The following is an 18,098-nucleotide window of genomic DNA, read 5'->3' as shown; positions in this document are numbered from 1 at the left end:
GGCTGGGAGGAACAGTAGCAATAGGCACACAGAATTAAGCGCAGCTGGTGTAAGGAAAAGTTTTGTAGCCTAACAAGTGTAAAAACGGATGGCATTAACTTACCATTTATTAAACATTGAATTATGAAAATATGTATAAAGTAGATTCATGAGGGGGACGTTATAGGCAGTTGTTAATGGATCTGTCCTTGAAGCAGACTGTATTGTGGAGTCATGTGGCTGATCCTTTGAGTGCTGCGTTTCTTTTCCTGGACATTGTTGACTTTGGCTGGATGTCAGTTTTTATGATGTTGGCTCCATGATGGGAGAGCTGTCTTGCGGTTCTTCCTACTCATTCTGACACATATTTAGATGTGTGCTGGCAACATGAGAAAAGCTGAAAAGCTGATCTATTGTGGTAAAAAAAAGGGAAAAGCAGCACAACATTATTATAAAATGTTTATTATGAATTCACCTCATTTGACATGAACACACACTCTTCATCTTAAAAACATTTTTTCCCCTTTTCATTCAAGACTAATATTATTTTCCTTTAAACATTTCTTTTTTTTAACTTTTGTTACACACTGATTTCTAAAAAATAAAGTTCCACAATTAAAGGAGAGCTGAGCAACTCATCCTGCGTTCACACAAAACGCACAAAACAAGTCATTGCCTCTCTTTTGACATGCGTCAAATTTGCTGCTCAATGCCTGTCCAAAACGTGTTCATAATCGCTCCAGCCACCATGGGGCCTTCGACTGGCGATCTATCTAGGAAGTACCCTACCTCCGCCCAATAGTTGCCAGGACAGGCTCTGGCAACCCCTGCAGCCCCAAAAGGGAAACAGAAAATGGATAGAAGTTCAGGACAAGAACCCTGGCATCAATGAGCCATATTGGATTTGTTTCTACCTGCTGATGGAGTCACTGAAAACGTCACTTTCCCAAAGCAGAGCGACCAAAGTTCAAAAAAACTAATTCTGGACGCAGCGACGCTCAAAATACATTGCTGCCAGACTGATGTGCTCAAATCACGCAGCAGAACCTCAGACCGCGTCTGTACTTTGACTTAACATTGATACTGGAAGCCCTTGACGTGCGAATCGCGTTCGGTGTGAACACAGCATTACAGAGTCACACCTAAATTCTCACCAAGCTGGTGGACACCTTCACGCCAACAGCCAGCCAGAAAACCAGAAGCAGAGAAAGACTGGCTGGAATCTAGTAAGTAATTTGCCAAAGTGGAAACAAGTGGAAAGACACACAAAAAAAAACAAAAAACACCAAGGAGCCCATAAATGACAGGGTAGCCACATAATCGTTACCAAAATAAGCACCAACAGAATCGGAAACACTTCATATCGTATTGAAAGTATATATTCCTGAGGTGACAGGATCCAATTTTAGCTGTTAGTATAGAATCTGGATCACTGTTCAGCTCATGTTCTTTTTTATTTTTATTTTCTAAACGATATGATTTGTATTTTCACTCAATTTACAAGATTCTCTTTTTTCAAAAAAGACACAAATGACCATACCAGGATTTGTAGCATTAGAACCACACATCATGAATACTTTAACATTACTGCTTTGGGTTTTGTACATCAGCAATGTTTTTAAAAGACCCATTCCAATAAAAAATGTGTTTTTGAAATGTTTTTTTAGGCATTTTTCTGATGATGGGGGACATGTATAAAGAAAATTAAGTATTTCTGAGTATTTATTTATTCAAACTGTTGTGAATGACAAGCAGGCAAAAAAAATGCAGTTTGAAAAAGAGCTTATTTGTGACATAGAAAATAAGATGGACGGGCCACAAGCTCTGTGCTCCACCCCCCCGTAGATGACTAGATCCATGTCCGTCTTTAGTTTTTTTCCTCTGTATTTGGCTCCAAACTGTTTGGCTTGATAACTCTAATATTTCTAGCCATTTTTTTTGCACCAGTAGTGTAAAGTTGGAGGTGTAAGGAGCTGTAAGCTAGCGGGAGAGAGATGGTAAACGGAGAGCTCTCAGAGGCAAATTTCTAATAAACTACTACCGCTTTGCAGAAAACAACACAGATTTTTGGATTTAGGCTAAAAATGATACAATCCTAATAAAAGATCACTGACTACGCTTTTACAATAGATCAGAAACTCGGAGTGGGACTTCAAGATATATGTTCATGGAAACCTAGTGCATTTTAATGGGCTTTTATCCTTTTTTCCCCCAGAACATGACATTGCTGATCATTGTATGAGATCACACTGCAAAGTGGTTGAAGCTGGTAGTGACAAAAACCACTTGTATTAGTGGCCATGGCTAATGCTGAAAAGCAACGAAATGGAAATCGAAATGCAATATCACTTTAATGTAGGCTTTTTCTTAAAAGGCACCAAAGCAGAGTGAACTATAAACTTGTACTGCTAGTGTCTGAACAGGAAAGAGGTATAGCAAAGGCCATACACAGAGTTGTTAGGATCTGAAAAAGTCAGATGACAGACCGCAATGCAGCCAGGGTGCCTAAGATGGTATTCTTTACATTCCTGAGATGGCCCGGATCCATTTCACAATAACACTTTCAGGATGCATTAGAGAAGAGCTGAAAAGAGTGATGACAGGTGCACCTTCCTGTATGCAAATGCATTTATGTTTAGTTAAGTCATAGCTTGACAGAGATGTTTATTTGGGTAAATTTATTATTAATCTGTACATGAATAACGATGCATTAAAGAAGTCGACTCGATTCAGGATGCTTCATAAAATTCACACCGTTGTACTTAGAAGTGATGGCTGTAGTCATGTTGGAAAAAACAAGAAACAGAAGACTAACATTCCATACTAAGAACCAGGATACATGATAAAAAAAACAAGAATCCTAAAAGACAGATACTGAAGACAAAAGGCAGCTCCTTTGGCCTTGAGATTGAAGCTCATTTAAGAACAAAACTAACTCATCAAATAACAATTAAGTATTTTTTAAATCAGATAGTCCTTACAGAAAGGTTTTGCAGCTTTTTTGCTTGATGAGGGGGACCAGAATATGGTTCAATGGAGTCTAACCTTTTACCAACCTGGCTGCTAAAGGGGACAACTCTCTAAAACTATCATTTAAAAATGGGAAACAGTCCATGACATGTGTAACCTCAATATAAGTTAAATCCTAAACTGCTTTCTGTTTCACAAGATAAACCATAATAAAAATGTAAAAGGTGCATTTAGATTTTTCAATTTGTCTTCAATTTAGTCACGAGTGCTTATTACCATCATATGAAACTTTCCATTTGACTGATCCCCTGAAGGAGTCTGTGACTGCATTTACCACTGCACCTGTGAAACATCCAAACTTTGGTTCTGTGTGTCAAGCAAGAAGGCATTGGGTACCATCGGTGCCTGGAGCCAGGCCATTAAGGGTAATGCGGGTGCAAACAAGTGAGGTCGGGAAGAGTCGTGGTCTCACTGTCCAAAGAATCATGTCTAGGGTTAAAACTTTTGTCTTTACCAGGCGCCTCAAAGTCAAAAATGGAACCACTTCTGACTATGTCATGCCATTGGATATTAAAACAGTGTGAGTTTTTTAATTAATTAATTTAGCAGATCTTGCACAATCGTTATAATTACTACAACAAAAGCAAAAATCCATATTTCCCATCAATGCTTCTCTTAATTTCCAAAAAATTGCAAACTTCCGATTTTCTTCTACTGCTGCTGCAATTTTTTCTTCTATTCTTGCTTGTTTGTTGTGTTGCTTCTGACTATCGTAGCATGCAGCTACGCTCATCTGACTCTTTAGAAGGCTTTAATGCCTTTGTTACCCCCCTCAAAACATAATCATTGTCCTTATAAAATCGCAATAATTAGATATTTGAACTAAGGAACGAGGAAAATAGTTATAAGTGAATGTAAGGGGGGCAAAGAGGTTGCTTTGAAATTAAGTTGACATGAACATTGTGTCCTGGCCAACTTGGCACAGAGATGTGAATCGATTTAACTCATGTATTGTGCAACTTGGCCTTAGTCTTGTTTGATCATCACTAACTGAATACATATTTTCTTAAAATGTTACAAATGTTGTTCAAGGAGGTGCTGAAACACTGCATTGATATCAACAGTGTCACAAGGATTTATTTTGCAGAGTATTCATGATTTGTAGTGAGTTTAATCACTGGTATAGTGCACACATGACTGAAGCAAACATGGCTTAAACAGGTTAGACAGTTAAGAAAGTGCATTCATACATTATCAGTTTTTCCTTTACGGCAGCATATAATTCCAAATGCTGTCTCCCCGAGGGGACGGCAGTGCCAGCTGATCAAACCTTATTACACTGTGAGCTGGGAGCTTTACTTTCAGGATATTATGCTTCCAAACATCACACACAAAAGCAGGAACACACTGTATTTAATATATTATCAGCCATTACCATGCAGCACAGGTCTAAGAGAGTCACATCGTGCCTCAGGAACATTGCATAAAAGTTATTTTACAATAATAAGTTTCTCCACAAGAGAAGAGTCCAACTGTTTATGGCACTTCTTGAAGATTATTATAGGAAGGAGCATGACTGTTAGTTTCACCACACAGTTTTTTTTTTTTTTGTTAGATTAGAAAGACACAAGAAAAAACAGTGAAAGTAAAAAAGTGCACCTAACAATACCTGGGAAGTCATTAAAGTTTTGGTTTCGTATTATTGGTGGAGCTTTGCCAAAGGTGAAACTTGGCAAGCTAATGTTCGTTAATGTGACTCAGAAGAATGCGTCTACCATTACAACTGCCACTTTTCGGCATGGTGAGGTCTTGAAGAAGAAATTAGAGGTAAGAATCAGAAATGCATGTAACCTCAGATTCTTTCCCCCATGCAGACAGTTTCCGTAAAACATTTCTGTTTGCAAAAAACAAAACAAAAAATGGATGCACTCCCAGGCTTAGTGTTGGTGTGACACCTCATGTCTTGGCATGTCAAAGTGAAAACAGTTGATTTCTTAAATGTAGTATTGATTATTTGATCAGCATGTGGTAACATCCGCATATGCAACTAAACTGGAAGCATTTTTTAGTGATTTAGAGGCATTATTAGGCACTGAAACCATGGAGTGTATCCCCCTATGTATCACAAACAAGCACATTTCTGCCTTCTGACTGAAGCAATGAGCACACATGTGAGGCTTTTCAAAGGAGAATTCATCATAAAACAGAAATTCAACACACTCATAAATTATCATCAACCTATGCAACAAATAGTTAACAGCAGAGGCAACCCAACAAGCGCAGCTGGTTTAAGTCAAATGTCCTTTTCAACTGGAGGATTCAAAGCTCGGCTTTTAAATACAAACCAACAAGCTGTCTCTCTGACTCACGCCGACTCCAAATTATATAAAAAGCATAAAACAATTAGAAAATGAATCAATAATTTATCTCATTTTACAGATCCAAAATCCAAAAGACATTTTTTTGGCATTTTATTTGTTCTTATTTTTCATTTAAATGGATGTCTCAAAAAGCAGTTTGACTGATGTGCAGTACACTAAAGGCCTTTACAGTTGCATGAACACACTTTCTCTTCAATAAATCTTTCAATAAATTAAATAAGTTATACTACATGGATGTTTAGCTTACAACAAAAGAAAAACTCCAGCTAAAAATTCAGTCGCTTCAGTGACAGCACAATGCATAAATACTTTAATAATAAAAAAAACAACAACTATATTTTAAAATTATCAAGTTCTGATGTTTTATGCAACCAAAACATTTTACCATTCTTTGTCCACATGTTATATTTCATGATATAGTTTTGTTTCAGCATTCTCAAGTTAGTCATGTAGCGTGCAAGAGCATCATCAAAGATGGCCCCATGTCGTCAAACATGCTGCCTTTTTGAAGTGCATACTGATGAATTGGATGGTTTTTATTTTGGATTGCCCCCTTGATTTCTGAAATTAAAGATACATTTATTTTTAATCACCAGACCAAAGCGAAGATTTCATCAATGTTAATCATAAATGAGCCTAGCCAAGCCTAAGGCAGTACGGTTTCTGGATCCTGTTACTTTTTTATTTATTTATTTGTTTTGTCGTTGACGTTTTCATTTGGAATTATGGGTGCAGCCGTTTTCGCTGGAAACGATTGCAGACAGGTTTGTGAGATCATGCAACCACTTCCACGACAGAATTAAGTATGCGATGCTGAGGCCTAAAGATCAAAATCAGGCAACATTGATTTGGAGTGTTTTGCACAGACACTGAAGCAAAACTGTCATTTTTGTCTTTTGCAAAGAGTTCAGCGTAGGAATCTTTGACAAATGTATTTGTTTTTGCAATAATTAATTCAAAATTAATCATAAAACAGTATGTGACTGGGTAGTTCTTAGCAGTGCATAAATAAATCACTGTAAAATAGGATGACCAAGCCAGCAGACTCCAAATTTCAAAATGGGATTTTATTGATCCCAGAACAATAATCAAAGGAAGAATAAAAAGTTTCTAGGAGAGCCTGTTGCCACCCCTGCAACCAAGACCGCTCTCTCCCAACTGGGAAAAGTTCACTCATTATAACGGCTTAGCCCCTCCCACAGGCCAATTAACAAAACACTTCCTTAAAACAAATTCCTGGAGGATTCTCAAATATAACTCCAAAAGTACAGATATTTAGCAGAAAAAAAAATAGTGTCAATTGAAATACAGAAATAGGTTTGAAACAAAATAAATTAGACATAAAGGGGAACAAAGTAAAGAAAAGCAATTCTGACATGTGAAGTCACTTCCTGTTTCCTGTGGATGTGTATGCTGATGTGTACAATGCTCTGGTTTGGCTGTTTGTTGAGGGAAACTTACATTTCTGTTAGACAACTCTTGCAGTAAGATATATTTATTCCACATACTTAATATTCACATTCTTTAAGTTGGCATTCACATCTTTTTCGTTTTGGCATAAGGCTCCGTTCAATTCCATGAGATCATTTTCCATAAACGTTCGGGTAGCAAAAACCCCCTTAACGGAGCCCACAGGTGGAAGCCGTGGAGGAGGGAGGGGCGACGAATGAGCGCTGAAGGTAAGAAAGAGAATGAACAACTGCGCACCTGACTTAAATAGGACGCTGAGCAGGTGAGTTATTTAACTGACCGCCCTAGGGGTGTAACCTGTAAAACACTGCCGAGTGTCTTCCAGAAATTGCGACGGGGTCGCATCATTGTTGAGTAAGATTCTGTTTAAAACAAAGTGTGCACCCTAGGAATTAAACAAAATATGAAATGTGAGTGATTTGTTTGTCTGGGTGTGTGCATGTGTTCAGTGAAACTAAAAACTGCTACTGGGCTGGGAGAAAAGAGACAAAAAACAAACAATTTAGGCTGGTGTTTAGACGCTGTCCTGCAACCTGTATGAAGCAACAATTTTAATTAAAGTTGAATGCTTTTAATCAACTTTTTTGAAGACTTTCCTGCATTAGCAAATACTAATTTGTTAAAACCTCAACTGTTGTACCTTTGATTTTTGGAAACTGGGATATAAACTGAAGTTTCAAAGCTGTTTTTCAAACCTTTTGGCCTAAATTAACTAAAGTCGTTTTAAGAAGTGCAGCATCTTCTTTCGTCCTCCCCAAGTATTTGGAAGAAATTGAATAGTCGAATCCTTTCCTGACACATCAGTCAAACAACAAATAAGAAAAAAGGTCAGTAAACACTAAGGGATTCTTTTTTTTGGAGGGTTCTTTAAATCAAAAAATTAAAATAAAAAACAAAGCCAAAAATGATCCGCTCCAGACCAGAGCTGACTGTTTAGATCCTCAGCTCAGAGCATGAAATTCAGTCATAAACAAGCACTGTGGCAGCACAAGGGTTGGCTTTTGTGCATAAACATCACAAGGAACATGACTTCCACACTGCAAATAGTGAATCTACATGAAAGAACAGCTGATCTTAGAGAAGATAATGCACTCAGAGATAGGGTGAATAATGTTCTGGGTAACAATATCTGTAAATCAGACAGTGACAACAATGTAACCCAGCTGAGGCGAATTAAGATAAAGAGGGTGTGATATGAAGGTTTGGCATCTCTTCTGCAAAACCGTTGTCAAAACCTCAACCAAGCGGGGGAAAAAAAGATGCCTTCAATGCCGCTTCAAACAAAAATCTGCCCTTTCAAAGGGCTTTTTCTGGCAGTGCTGGAAATCTTTATCTGTAATCAACAACAAGTCCCTCATCCCCATTCGAGCCTCTGGCTTTTAAATGGCAGTCCAATTTTTTTCATCATAGACATGTAGACAAAGTCCACTCAGCTTTCAATCTGATTGCTGTAATCTCTGATAGCTGGGACTGTTGAAGCAACAGAAGATAGTCAGAGACAGAGGGCTTTGCTATCATTCAGATCTTGCTCCTGTGAAGCACTTCTTCTGAAAGTAAACAAATTTAAGGAGAAACTTGGCATACTGAGGAATATGTTTGTTTTTTTCTCGTCTTTTTTTGGGGGGGACTTCATTCTGCAGCGCCACATGCTGGTAGGCGTTGATCTGGAGGTGGCCGAGAAACAGAGCAGGGATCTTCACTGGTCACGATGGAACGGTGTGGAGCCGGCAGTCAGTCCCAATCCAGAGCAGCAACATCTGCAGGGCCACCGTAAGCCACAGAGACGAACTCAGGCCAGAAACCCCGCCACAGTCTGCGTCCTTCTCCTGACACCAACCAGAGAGGGAAGAAGAGTCAGTCAGCTCAACCAATCCTGCCCAGCAGGCTTTGCGTTAAAGATTTCATGTTCAATTGAGTGTAATTACTTGGACCTGTCAGTTAAAACTACAAGGAGCATCTCATGAATGTCGAGGGTTGCCTGAAGGCACGGTTAGAGATTTAATGTGCTTCTTTAAGAGAATTGGCTGAAACCATAGCTGTGAAAAATTACCCAGCACCGCTTTCATGTTCCAAATGCGCAAAACGTGATAACTGAGGACAGTGACAGACCAGAACAGAGAGAAGTCATGCTGCAGTGGGCTTAAAGGAGAACAAAATGCTCCTAGCAGAACATGAGGGGAAATTTAAAAGTAGTTTTATTCAGACTGCAGCATATTGAAACCATGCACCTTCATTTGAATCCTACAGCACTTTTAATTATTTGTTTTTTCTTCCACCTGAGATAGAACCAACAACCAAGTGCTTCACTTTTTGGTCCATTTTTGCTTGTAGCGTTTTATATAGGAATAATGCTGCATCATCGGGGTCATTGAGTGGTGATGGATGTGAATGTAGTTCTCTCTGCACCATATTTGCTTTTATTTTATTTTTTTCATTTTAAAAAGGCTTTATTTTTCTTTGTTTTTTAGGTTTTCTGCAAAAGCTTTTGCATCTCTGGAATGAATTTTGAGTTGCTGCTGTTCTTTTTTGAAGATGCTACACTTGCCTGAGAAATATATTCCAATAAGAAAAAAAAGTGTTACATGCAATAGTCTTTTTAATATTCACCAAAGTATGACTTGAATTTTGGCATAAAAGTGACTCTTCCTGGGTGACATGAATGTAACGTCTACAGTAGCTACAAGGCTTCTTTCCATATCTTCTCTAGAAAATGAGGAATTGCACAGATAGTTGAACATGCTTTAAATCAATACAGCTCAGTGAAAAAAATAGATTCAGATTAACTCTAATCTTTTCCAAAATCCTCATGGATTTTTCCTATCACCTCTCCTAAACTCCATAAAATTTTCCAACAAGGCAGAGAGGAAGAAGAGGCTGAAATGATGAGATTTACACAGGTATTCCTCTCCTTTAGATGTATTACATGTATTCCTAGTCTATTTAACAAAAAGCAAAAAAAGGAAAATTCTCTGAGGGCAAAAACGGCATGTTTTTTTTTCTTTGCATGAATTAAACTGAATTCTTTTATATTTTAAAATGCATTCCATGCAAATTCCCAGCTTTGCCTGATTTAATATGTAGCTCATAGGTATTTGCTGTATAATAGGCTGTGTGAAAGAGTCGAGTTGGCAGCCTGAGGAGCAGTGAGGCTTAGCAAATGGAAGAGTGTAGGGATCACACAGGAGAAAATGAAAAAAAAAAGGTTCTAACTGACTTTTAAATATTTCAATGGACAATTGTAAAACCATCATATATGCCCAAAAATCAGTCTGATGTATGCTCAGCATGTGGGGGGAGAAGAATAATAAAGTTGAGGAACATTGCAGCAGACATATGAAAATCTGGATGCAAATGAGAGACAGGAGATCTGTTTTCGCTCGAGCCGAGATCCATCAGTGGTCGCTGGAGACCACTGTAGCGAGATAGTGATGATGATAGATGGGGAAAGATACAAAGAGCATGGGTCCAAGTTCAAAGTCAGGTGAGATGGAGAAAACGTTGATGGGAGGCAGACAGAGACGAGGAGGTGAAGTCAGACGCTGACATAATACAGGAGAGTGGCAGATGATGAGGAGAAGAATGGAAGAAGACATGAAGTAATGGAACAAAGGAGGGACGTACAAACATGGGAGGAGATAAAGTGAGGAAAACAAAACGAGAACAGACTCAAAAGCTGCAGACTGTTAGATTGAGGGCAAGATAACCATGAAAAGTCAACAGGAGACAGAGGGCAAGTATTACGGGACTAACCCGACCGAGACAGCACATGAACAGTGGCAGCACCAGCATGAGCAGAGAGGAGGCCAGTGGGGAGCCTGTGCTCCTTCGACACATGGCCTCATCCCAACCAGCAACAACCAATCACAGGGCAGGAGGTAGAGAAAACAGAAAAAGTGAGAATCATGCGGCAAAAAAGTCCACTTGTGAGTTCACAGGTTAGAGAACAAATTGCATAAATCGGCGGGAGAGGACAGGAAGCAGCAGAAGGCGTTCAACTGGTGACATGTAGCGAGTTAGTGCGTGGGGTGGAGAGGTGGGGGTGTTTGCGTGAGTGTGAGGCGGGCAACCTTTGACTCTGGAGGGGGGGAAAAAAAAGATGATAAAATGAAAACAAACAATGCATTCAAGTCCAGCCTGAAGTTCCACACGCAAAGATTCTGTGCAGCTCATAAAAGTGTTTGTTTGGCTTCAAAAGTTCAGGAGCAGTCGGCTGTGTGTCTTAGCCTGGGAAGCCGCTTGGACAGCCTTTTGAGGGGAAACAAAAAGAAGTGACGTACTCTACATGAAGATATTAATGATGGAAAAGTGCCACAGGCAGGATTTCCTCTCTAAGACCATGCTTTGTGTTCAGGAAAAGGCACTCAAAGGTTTCAGCCTTTTGCCAGGACTTAAAAGAGAAGTCCAGGTCTTCCTTCATCGCTCTCCATTGGATATATCATATGAAAAATAACTTTCAAAATAGAGAAAATGGCATTGATTATATGACCCAAATATGTCAAATATGTTCCAAGTTTGTCTTTTATTTCAGTGTTTAATACTTTTATATTTTCATGTCTGATTTTTTTAATTGAATATTCATACATTTTTGGCTTGAAATTAAAACATATATATATTTTTTTTAATCATGGCTCAATGATGGTGCATTATGCTACATAAACACCTGGCATGTGATGCGTGTTAAAGAACGCGCTGAATGCAGGTTCTTAAACGCGCCTTTAAGAATACGGTGTTCATACTGGACTGTCTCTACCCGATGCAAGTGCATGCACTTACAGTTGGAGAAGTGTCATATAAATCCGCCCGGGCATGAACCGCAATTGTTAATTTCTCCTTCATGATCAATATACAAATAGTTGGCCCTTCCAAGGATGTTATCCATGCGTCACCACCAAAGCTCAGTCTCTGATGGGTCAAAGTTCAACCAAAACGGTCTTTTGTGTGAACGCAGAAATTTTGACTGCGGAAGCCCAAAACGTGGATGCATGCATGTTAAAGACTTGCTTAGACATGCTTAGACCTCCCGCGAAGTGGGGTCTAAGGGCAGGGATGCCAGTATAGCTTAGTCAGTTTGTTAGTTCATTTTAGTATTTTCCTATTGAACTCTTTGTATTCGTGATCCTTTTGAGTTCATGTTTTACTTCGAAGCCCATCGAGACGACTGTTGTTGTGATTTTGGGCTATACAGATAAAATTGAATTGAATTGAATTGAATTGAATTGAATTGAATTGAATTGAATTGAATTAAAGCTGTTATCTGTAGAAAAGTACAACCGTGTTATAATTCAATTATTGCAAATGTTAAAAGCAACACATAAATGAGTGGCTTAACGGCCTCTAAAACTTAAATAAAGCGTATTTTTCTAAACATGAACTGGGATATTTGTAGCTTTCAGGGTTTTGTTTAAAATGTGTTAAAAATGTGGTTAAGATTATCCAAATGAACCTCTTATTGTGAAAGGTTGCAGCCCCTTGGCTTAAATAGACAGTAAAATTTTCACAATCTTAGTACATCAGACACTTCAAACCTTTTATGTACAAACTGTTGTTGCACTTATATTTGCTTTAAATGTATAGACAGGAGAAAACTCGTATATAAGTTGCAAACATTGTTAGTCCTCTATTTTCCGTTTTGTTTTTTGGACAGCTTCTGAAGAACAGCTTTGCGATAAAGCAAGCATCTCCCAGTGTTTTTAAGTGGAAGCGATTGAGGCATAATGAATACAACTTACAGGTTGATTCTTATCAAAACAAGCAGGTCCTTTCCTGTAACGAGGACTGAGAGCCATTTCACAGGGATTGGGCCCGTCAGCTGGAGGAAAGAGTTCAGGAGCATAACACGATTCAAGACTACATCACACCCTCACAGCTAAAAAAAAACAACAACAAAAAAAAAACAAATCAACATTTTTAGTTTCATTTGGGAGGAAAATAAATCCTCCAGAGTTTCCTTTAGAGACTAAAGCAGGTTGCTTCACGCCCCTTCGATGGATGAAGGAGTGTTGTTTTCAACTGAGGTGGTTTTTTGATTGGCCGCAGTCGTCCATGTTTGAAGGGACATCATACATTTGTTTGTATGCTAATCAGCAGACACCGCCATGTGCTGTACAGACACCTCTGCATGTGGAAGATTTGAGCACAGCTACAAACATGTCAGAAAAACTATGAAAGAAAAAAACGGTTTTATGTCATCTAACCACACCTCTGATGATCTCGTCAAAAGCGTTAACTATCAAAACATCTGCCTGCTGAATCAGAACCACGCATTTCTTGCCAGGTGAGCGGAGTGAAAAGGATACATTGCTGTTCCTCCTGTATTAATTTGCTTGATACACATGACGAGCAGGTGCCTTTTGCATCAGCAATGATAAAGACCAGGTTCGTCTTGGGCAGCTTTTCAGCGAGGAAGAGCCTGGAGAGCAGCAGACACACCAGAGACACAGAAGCAGTTTGTTGACACGTGGGCTGGGGTCCAGGAAAGATACAGTTTCACTGAAACATGCTCGCAGCAGATGTGGTAGGTTGAATATTTAACCAGAAAGCAGCGAAGGGAGGACACTTGGATTTCAGATTACTGTTGGAATTAGTTTTTTTCTCTCTACTGAAATTAATAAGTAGTTATTTACCATTCGACAATGATTCAGCGATACCCCACTGTCCTCCAGCAGTTACACTGAAACTGTATTTGCTGCACAAATGATTTTCTGTCTTTTTATAGTGGTCGTTAAAAGGAAACGTGTGTGGGGCTAATGTGCAGGAACGCCGCGCGGCCTGCGGACAAGCACTCCATTAGCCGGCACGAGGGGGCCTTAAAACACCACACACACTCCCACATGTGCATATATCACACACATGAACGGGCCAAGACGGCGGTCCGGGGTAGCTGCTCGACTTCAAGGCAATCGGAGACGCTCTCACCGTCCACCTTGCTGCATTAGCTGACCTTCGTGATGGATCTGAAAACTTCAGCTTGGATAAAAGGATATGCAACGAGTTGTCCCTTTTCTGGGAGAATTCTTTTACCTGCTGCAGTTCCCACAGTCGACTGAGCCAGAGAAGGTTGATCTCTTGTTTTCAAAGTAGTACTGAGTTTGCTCCGTGATGCAGACCTCCTTAGTCATGGAATCTGGCATTTTATCCTCCACATCAACTGCAGAAGGACATCAATTTGTTGCTTCATTGACACAATAACACTGAAATGACCACAAATTAGACTTCATCAATTTACATACGATCTAACCAGGTAGATCTGTCTGAGGCAAGTTGTTAATCGAATCTACCTATACCATTATAATATTGTTTTAAACTAAATTATATTGATATTGGTTTTTGGCTAAAGATGTCCTGGATAGATCTTAGGTCAGTGAATTGAATCAGCAACCACAAATATTGAATCGCTGTTCAAATGAATCGTCACACCCCTAAGGCAAACAGAAACCCATTGCCCCGACCTCCTTCATATCAACGTTTTACCCAGAGTTAAACTATTTTATAATTGTTGGTCAAGGCATTGAAACACAAAACCTTTCAGTCATGCTAAGTGGAATATAAATATAACTTATCATATCTAAGTGACTCAATGTAGAGCTGAAACATAAGTCAAATAAAACAACAAGAAGTGAGAAAATGCCCTGTTTAATGTAAGAATCTACCAGTCTGATCCCTAACTGTTTGTGGAAGATCATTATTACGTGAACAAGACAGATTTGTTTTAAAGTCTGAAAGTATTATCTGTTTATGCTCAAGCTCCACAGAGCTTGGACTCTATCCACTCCCAGTTTGACAGTCTGTGTACAAATGGAAGGTGGTGAAGGACCTCCCTAGAGATGGTTGACCAACAAAGATCTAACCATGAGCAAGATATATATAAAAGTCAAAAATGAACCCAGGGTGACCTCTTAGCGCCTCCTTGCTTTCAACAGCAGAGGAACTCATAGAAAGAACCAGAACAGACTTGTCTTCTACTGTAAATTACACTTTCATTTATTTTGGAAATTACTTTTAAAATAAAGTAAAATGTAACCAAAAGTAGTTCTTAAAAATAAAAAAATGGAACTCAAAATTGGAATCTGCTGCAGTTTTCGCCATTGCACAAAAAAAGGTTTTCAACTTCAACTTTAAAAATCCAAACTTTTGTTCTCTATGTCCGTTCTTGCATCATGAATGTCTGCTTGGTTATTGTTCACTCATCAAACAATCGTCTTGGTTTCAGATAATCTTTGCCAGATCCTTCATATTAGCTTTTTCCTCTTTAGTTCCTCAGCCCTTGTTTGCATTACTGATTAATGTTAATCGTTTGCTTATATTTGAGGGTTTTTTGTTGTTTTCTTCCAGCTCTACTTTAGTTGACGTTTCGCTCGAATATCCTTCATTTTGAGCTAAATCTCAACAGGACGTTGTAACGTAAAATCCACTGCATATGATTAAAAAGAGAACTCTAAACAGGTTTACATAGCTCTCCCAGCCACAGTTGTAACATATTTATCTGTTTTTAAAAATTTTCATTAAAAAAATCTGATTTTAAAAAGGAAATAATTCTAAATGTTTACATTGTTGCAAGGACCTCCTCTGTTGCTTTGAAGTCGCTTTATAAAAGCTAGAAGATTTCCGGGATATGGGATCAAAGCAAGCTGTTGAAAAGAGATCCTGAAGATGGTAATTTGATTTGTGGTTTTTCGCTGCCCAGGAGAATTATTGCTGCATAAACAATCATTTCTGCTTCCACACAAATAGTGGCAATTTCATAGGATGATTAATTCAATCGTTGGATGGAGCACAAATCCACGCCATTTCAAAATCCTAATAAAGCCAAACCACATCCATATGGAGGAAAAGGGTCGAATTTAAAAGGGAACATCTTCATCACAAGGCAGGTCTGTTATTTGGCTTTGTTCTGGACCTGTTGGTGATGTGTATCTTCTAATACCTCATCTGAGTCCTCAGAAGATCTACAAAAGTTCCACATGTGAAGCAGGCACATGTGGAACATATGAGGTGAGGGTTCCATTCCAAAATCGCTACAGGGAGCGCTGTAGAGCAACATCTTATTACGATTTAAGCTCTATAAGGAGGACATCTGAAGTGCGCAGAAGTCCGATACCAAGTATTTACAAGCACTTTTGTTTTGCTTGTGTGGAAGTGATGGAAGCTCACCTGCATCCAGAAAGCTGGGGTACGTGATGCTGACCATTAACTGCTGCAATACGGACCTAAGAACAAAAATGATGACAACATGTGAGGTGCCTAAAAGCAGAACTGCATCTTCTTTAAATGAGGAATTCATTCATGTGGATTTGTGTCAATAGAACCACACTATTATTGGCCTTAAATTCCATATTTAATGGCCTTGTTGTAATACAAGCTGTTGATGACATCAAGGCAGTGAGACTGAGCATAAATCAAGAGAAGACTTTCTGGAATTTTAACTGTCAAGGGAACAATTTAGCTATTAAACAGATGCTATAGCCGCCATCCATTCAGGGGAACAAATCCCTGCCTGCTTTCCATTAGAAACTAGGCTAAATGATTTAAAAGGCTAACTTTAATAATGCAAAAATGTATTCTTTATTGTTGGGGGGGGCTGTTGACCATGACGGAGGAAAAGAGCAAAAACTAAAAAAGACTTACCAGGCTGCGGCAGTCGCCCACCATCCCAGATTCAGAATATCGGCTATTGTGGGCTGGCAGGGTCAAAGAAAAGAAGAATAAAAATCAGTAAAGCAGAAAATGGTTTAACAAATTGACTTGAGCCAGCTGAGCCGGTCTGCACATCCTGTTTGTGTTTACAGTGGCTGCAGACGGATCACTTCTGCCAGGCACAAAAAAATAAAACAGAAAAATATTTGATTTTCCTTCTCTGAGGAAATTAGAACACAGTCCTTCTCCACAGACACAAGAGTAAATATGTAAACAAAAAAGCAGTGAGAAGACAAAGTAGCACACGGTTTGAATAAAAGGCCAAACATGCGGCTTTGATTATGGCTAGCATGCGAGGCCCTTGTTTTGGAGAATCAGCGGCGTATTCTTGCTCCACAGTTGATTGCGGCCTGAGTCATCAAGGAGTTTTTACTGAGCGTGTCAGAGGCATCACCGTCTGTTCAGCGCCTCTTTGATCTGAGCACAACAGCGTCTTTCATCCCACCTTGGTGACTCTGCGTTTTTGTACACACTGAAGCTGGACTTGGAAAATCGTGCAGCTCAGTTTGTCTATCAGCGAGGTAAACTTTATGCAAATGCTTCTGAACACTTTTCTGCAAAGTCAAGAGACATTTATCACTCTAACTGTAAATATCTTCAGACAATCTCCACCATTCTACTCAAAGCTCTTGTAAGTGATGAAGACCAGTGCGTTTCCTCATCCCTCCATGCACTCTTTCAGCTCATGAGACCAGCTAATCCTTGTTGCTGTTGCTGCGACTCCCACTCTAACGCTTTCACCATCCCCTCTGCTTTCCTTCTCATCTGCTCCATCCCAGATTTACAGCTCCCTGGTGGGCGACGCTCTGTGTGTGTGTGACCGTTTGGAAGTGTGCGAGAGAGCAGGTATGACTCAGAAAAGCTGCAGTGGCATTCGTGGAGGCTTAGGACCAGAACAGAACACGACCCCGGCGCTCTGCGGAACTCACCACGTAGACGGATCGAGGACCTGCAGCCTTCTTGCTCGTCCGTTTAGGGTCACACAGTGACTGGTAGTCGTAGGTACTCTTCGAGGTGTACAGGGAGTCGTTGACTAGAGCTCTCATTATCGTGGGGTCGATGACTCCAAAGAAATTCCCAATCTAGAACAAAAGAAGAGGTGGAAAAAAAGGTTAGGATTGATATGTATTGCTGTTAAGCTTTGGTGCAATTTCAGTAAGAAAGAGATCTACCAGGTAAGCTGGGTTTCTTACGTCACTCACCTTTCATGCCACTTTTCAATTAAGCCTTCACTCTAAACCAGGGGTCACAAGATCCAGGTCTCAAGGGCCGATGTCCTACATATTGTCCAATTGAAGGTCCTTATAGGCCTAACACACCTAATCCATGTAATCAGCAGCAGATGAGACAGCTAGAGGCCCGCCCTCGAAGTTTGGAGTTTGACCCCCCTGCTCTAAGCCAAATTGTTAAATTCCCCGCTTTTTCATCTCAGCCAATCATAATCATAATTTTAGTCTTAAATGAATGGATGTTGATGGTTTTGCTGATCCTTTTCCACCATGTCCTCCCCCTGAAACATTGCTTTGTCATGGTTTGGTCCTCAACCACCACCAGCATCTAGGCTCTGGAGCTTATTCATCCATGGTCCAAGCTTTGTCCCACCAG

At 39.6% G+C, this 18,098-nt stretch overlaps 1 protein-coding gene across 1 annotated transcript in view; it reads right to left on the bottom strand.

Annotated features, from left to right (window-relative positions):
* Positions 1 to 4,060: 4,060 nt before the first annotated feature.
* cacna2d1a (calcium channel, voltage-dependent, alpha 2/delta subunit 1a) overlaps positions 4,061 to 18,098 on the bottom strand; it is an 88,856-nt gene continuing 74,818 nt past the window's right edge. The window contains exons 32-38 of the mRNA XM_023952498.2: positions 17,423 to 17,575; positions 16,425 to 16,477; positions 15,951 to 16,006; positions 13,821 to 13,947; positions 13,097 to 13,209; positions 12,530 to 12,609; positions 4,061 to 8,626 (exon numbers count right to left, since the gene is read on the bottom strand). Of these exons, the coding sequence (XP_023808266.1) occupies positions 8,504 to 8,626; positions 12,530 to 12,609; positions 13,097 to 13,209; positions 13,821 to 13,947; positions 15,951 to 16,006; positions 16,425 to 16,477; positions 17,423 to 17,575 (705 nt within the window). The 3' untranslated portion in view covers positions 4,061 to 8,503. The remainder of the gene's footprint in view (positions 8,627 to 12,529; positions 12,610 to 13,096; positions 13,210 to 13,820; positions 13,948 to 15,950; positions 16,007 to 16,424; positions 16,478 to 17,422; positions 17,576 to 18,098) is intronic.

This window comes from Oryzias latipes, chromosome 23, assembly GCF_053564925.1.
Source record: "Oryzias latipes strain Hd-rR chromosome 23, Olatipes_Hd-rR_3.1".
Classification (NCBI taxonomy): domain Eukaryota; kingdom Metazoa; phylum Chordata; class Actinopteri; order Beloniformes; family Adrianichthyidae; genus Oryzias; species Oryzias latipes.
Note: the sequence above shows the minus strand (reverse complement) of the source record. Positions and strands in the feature narration are given on the sequence as shown.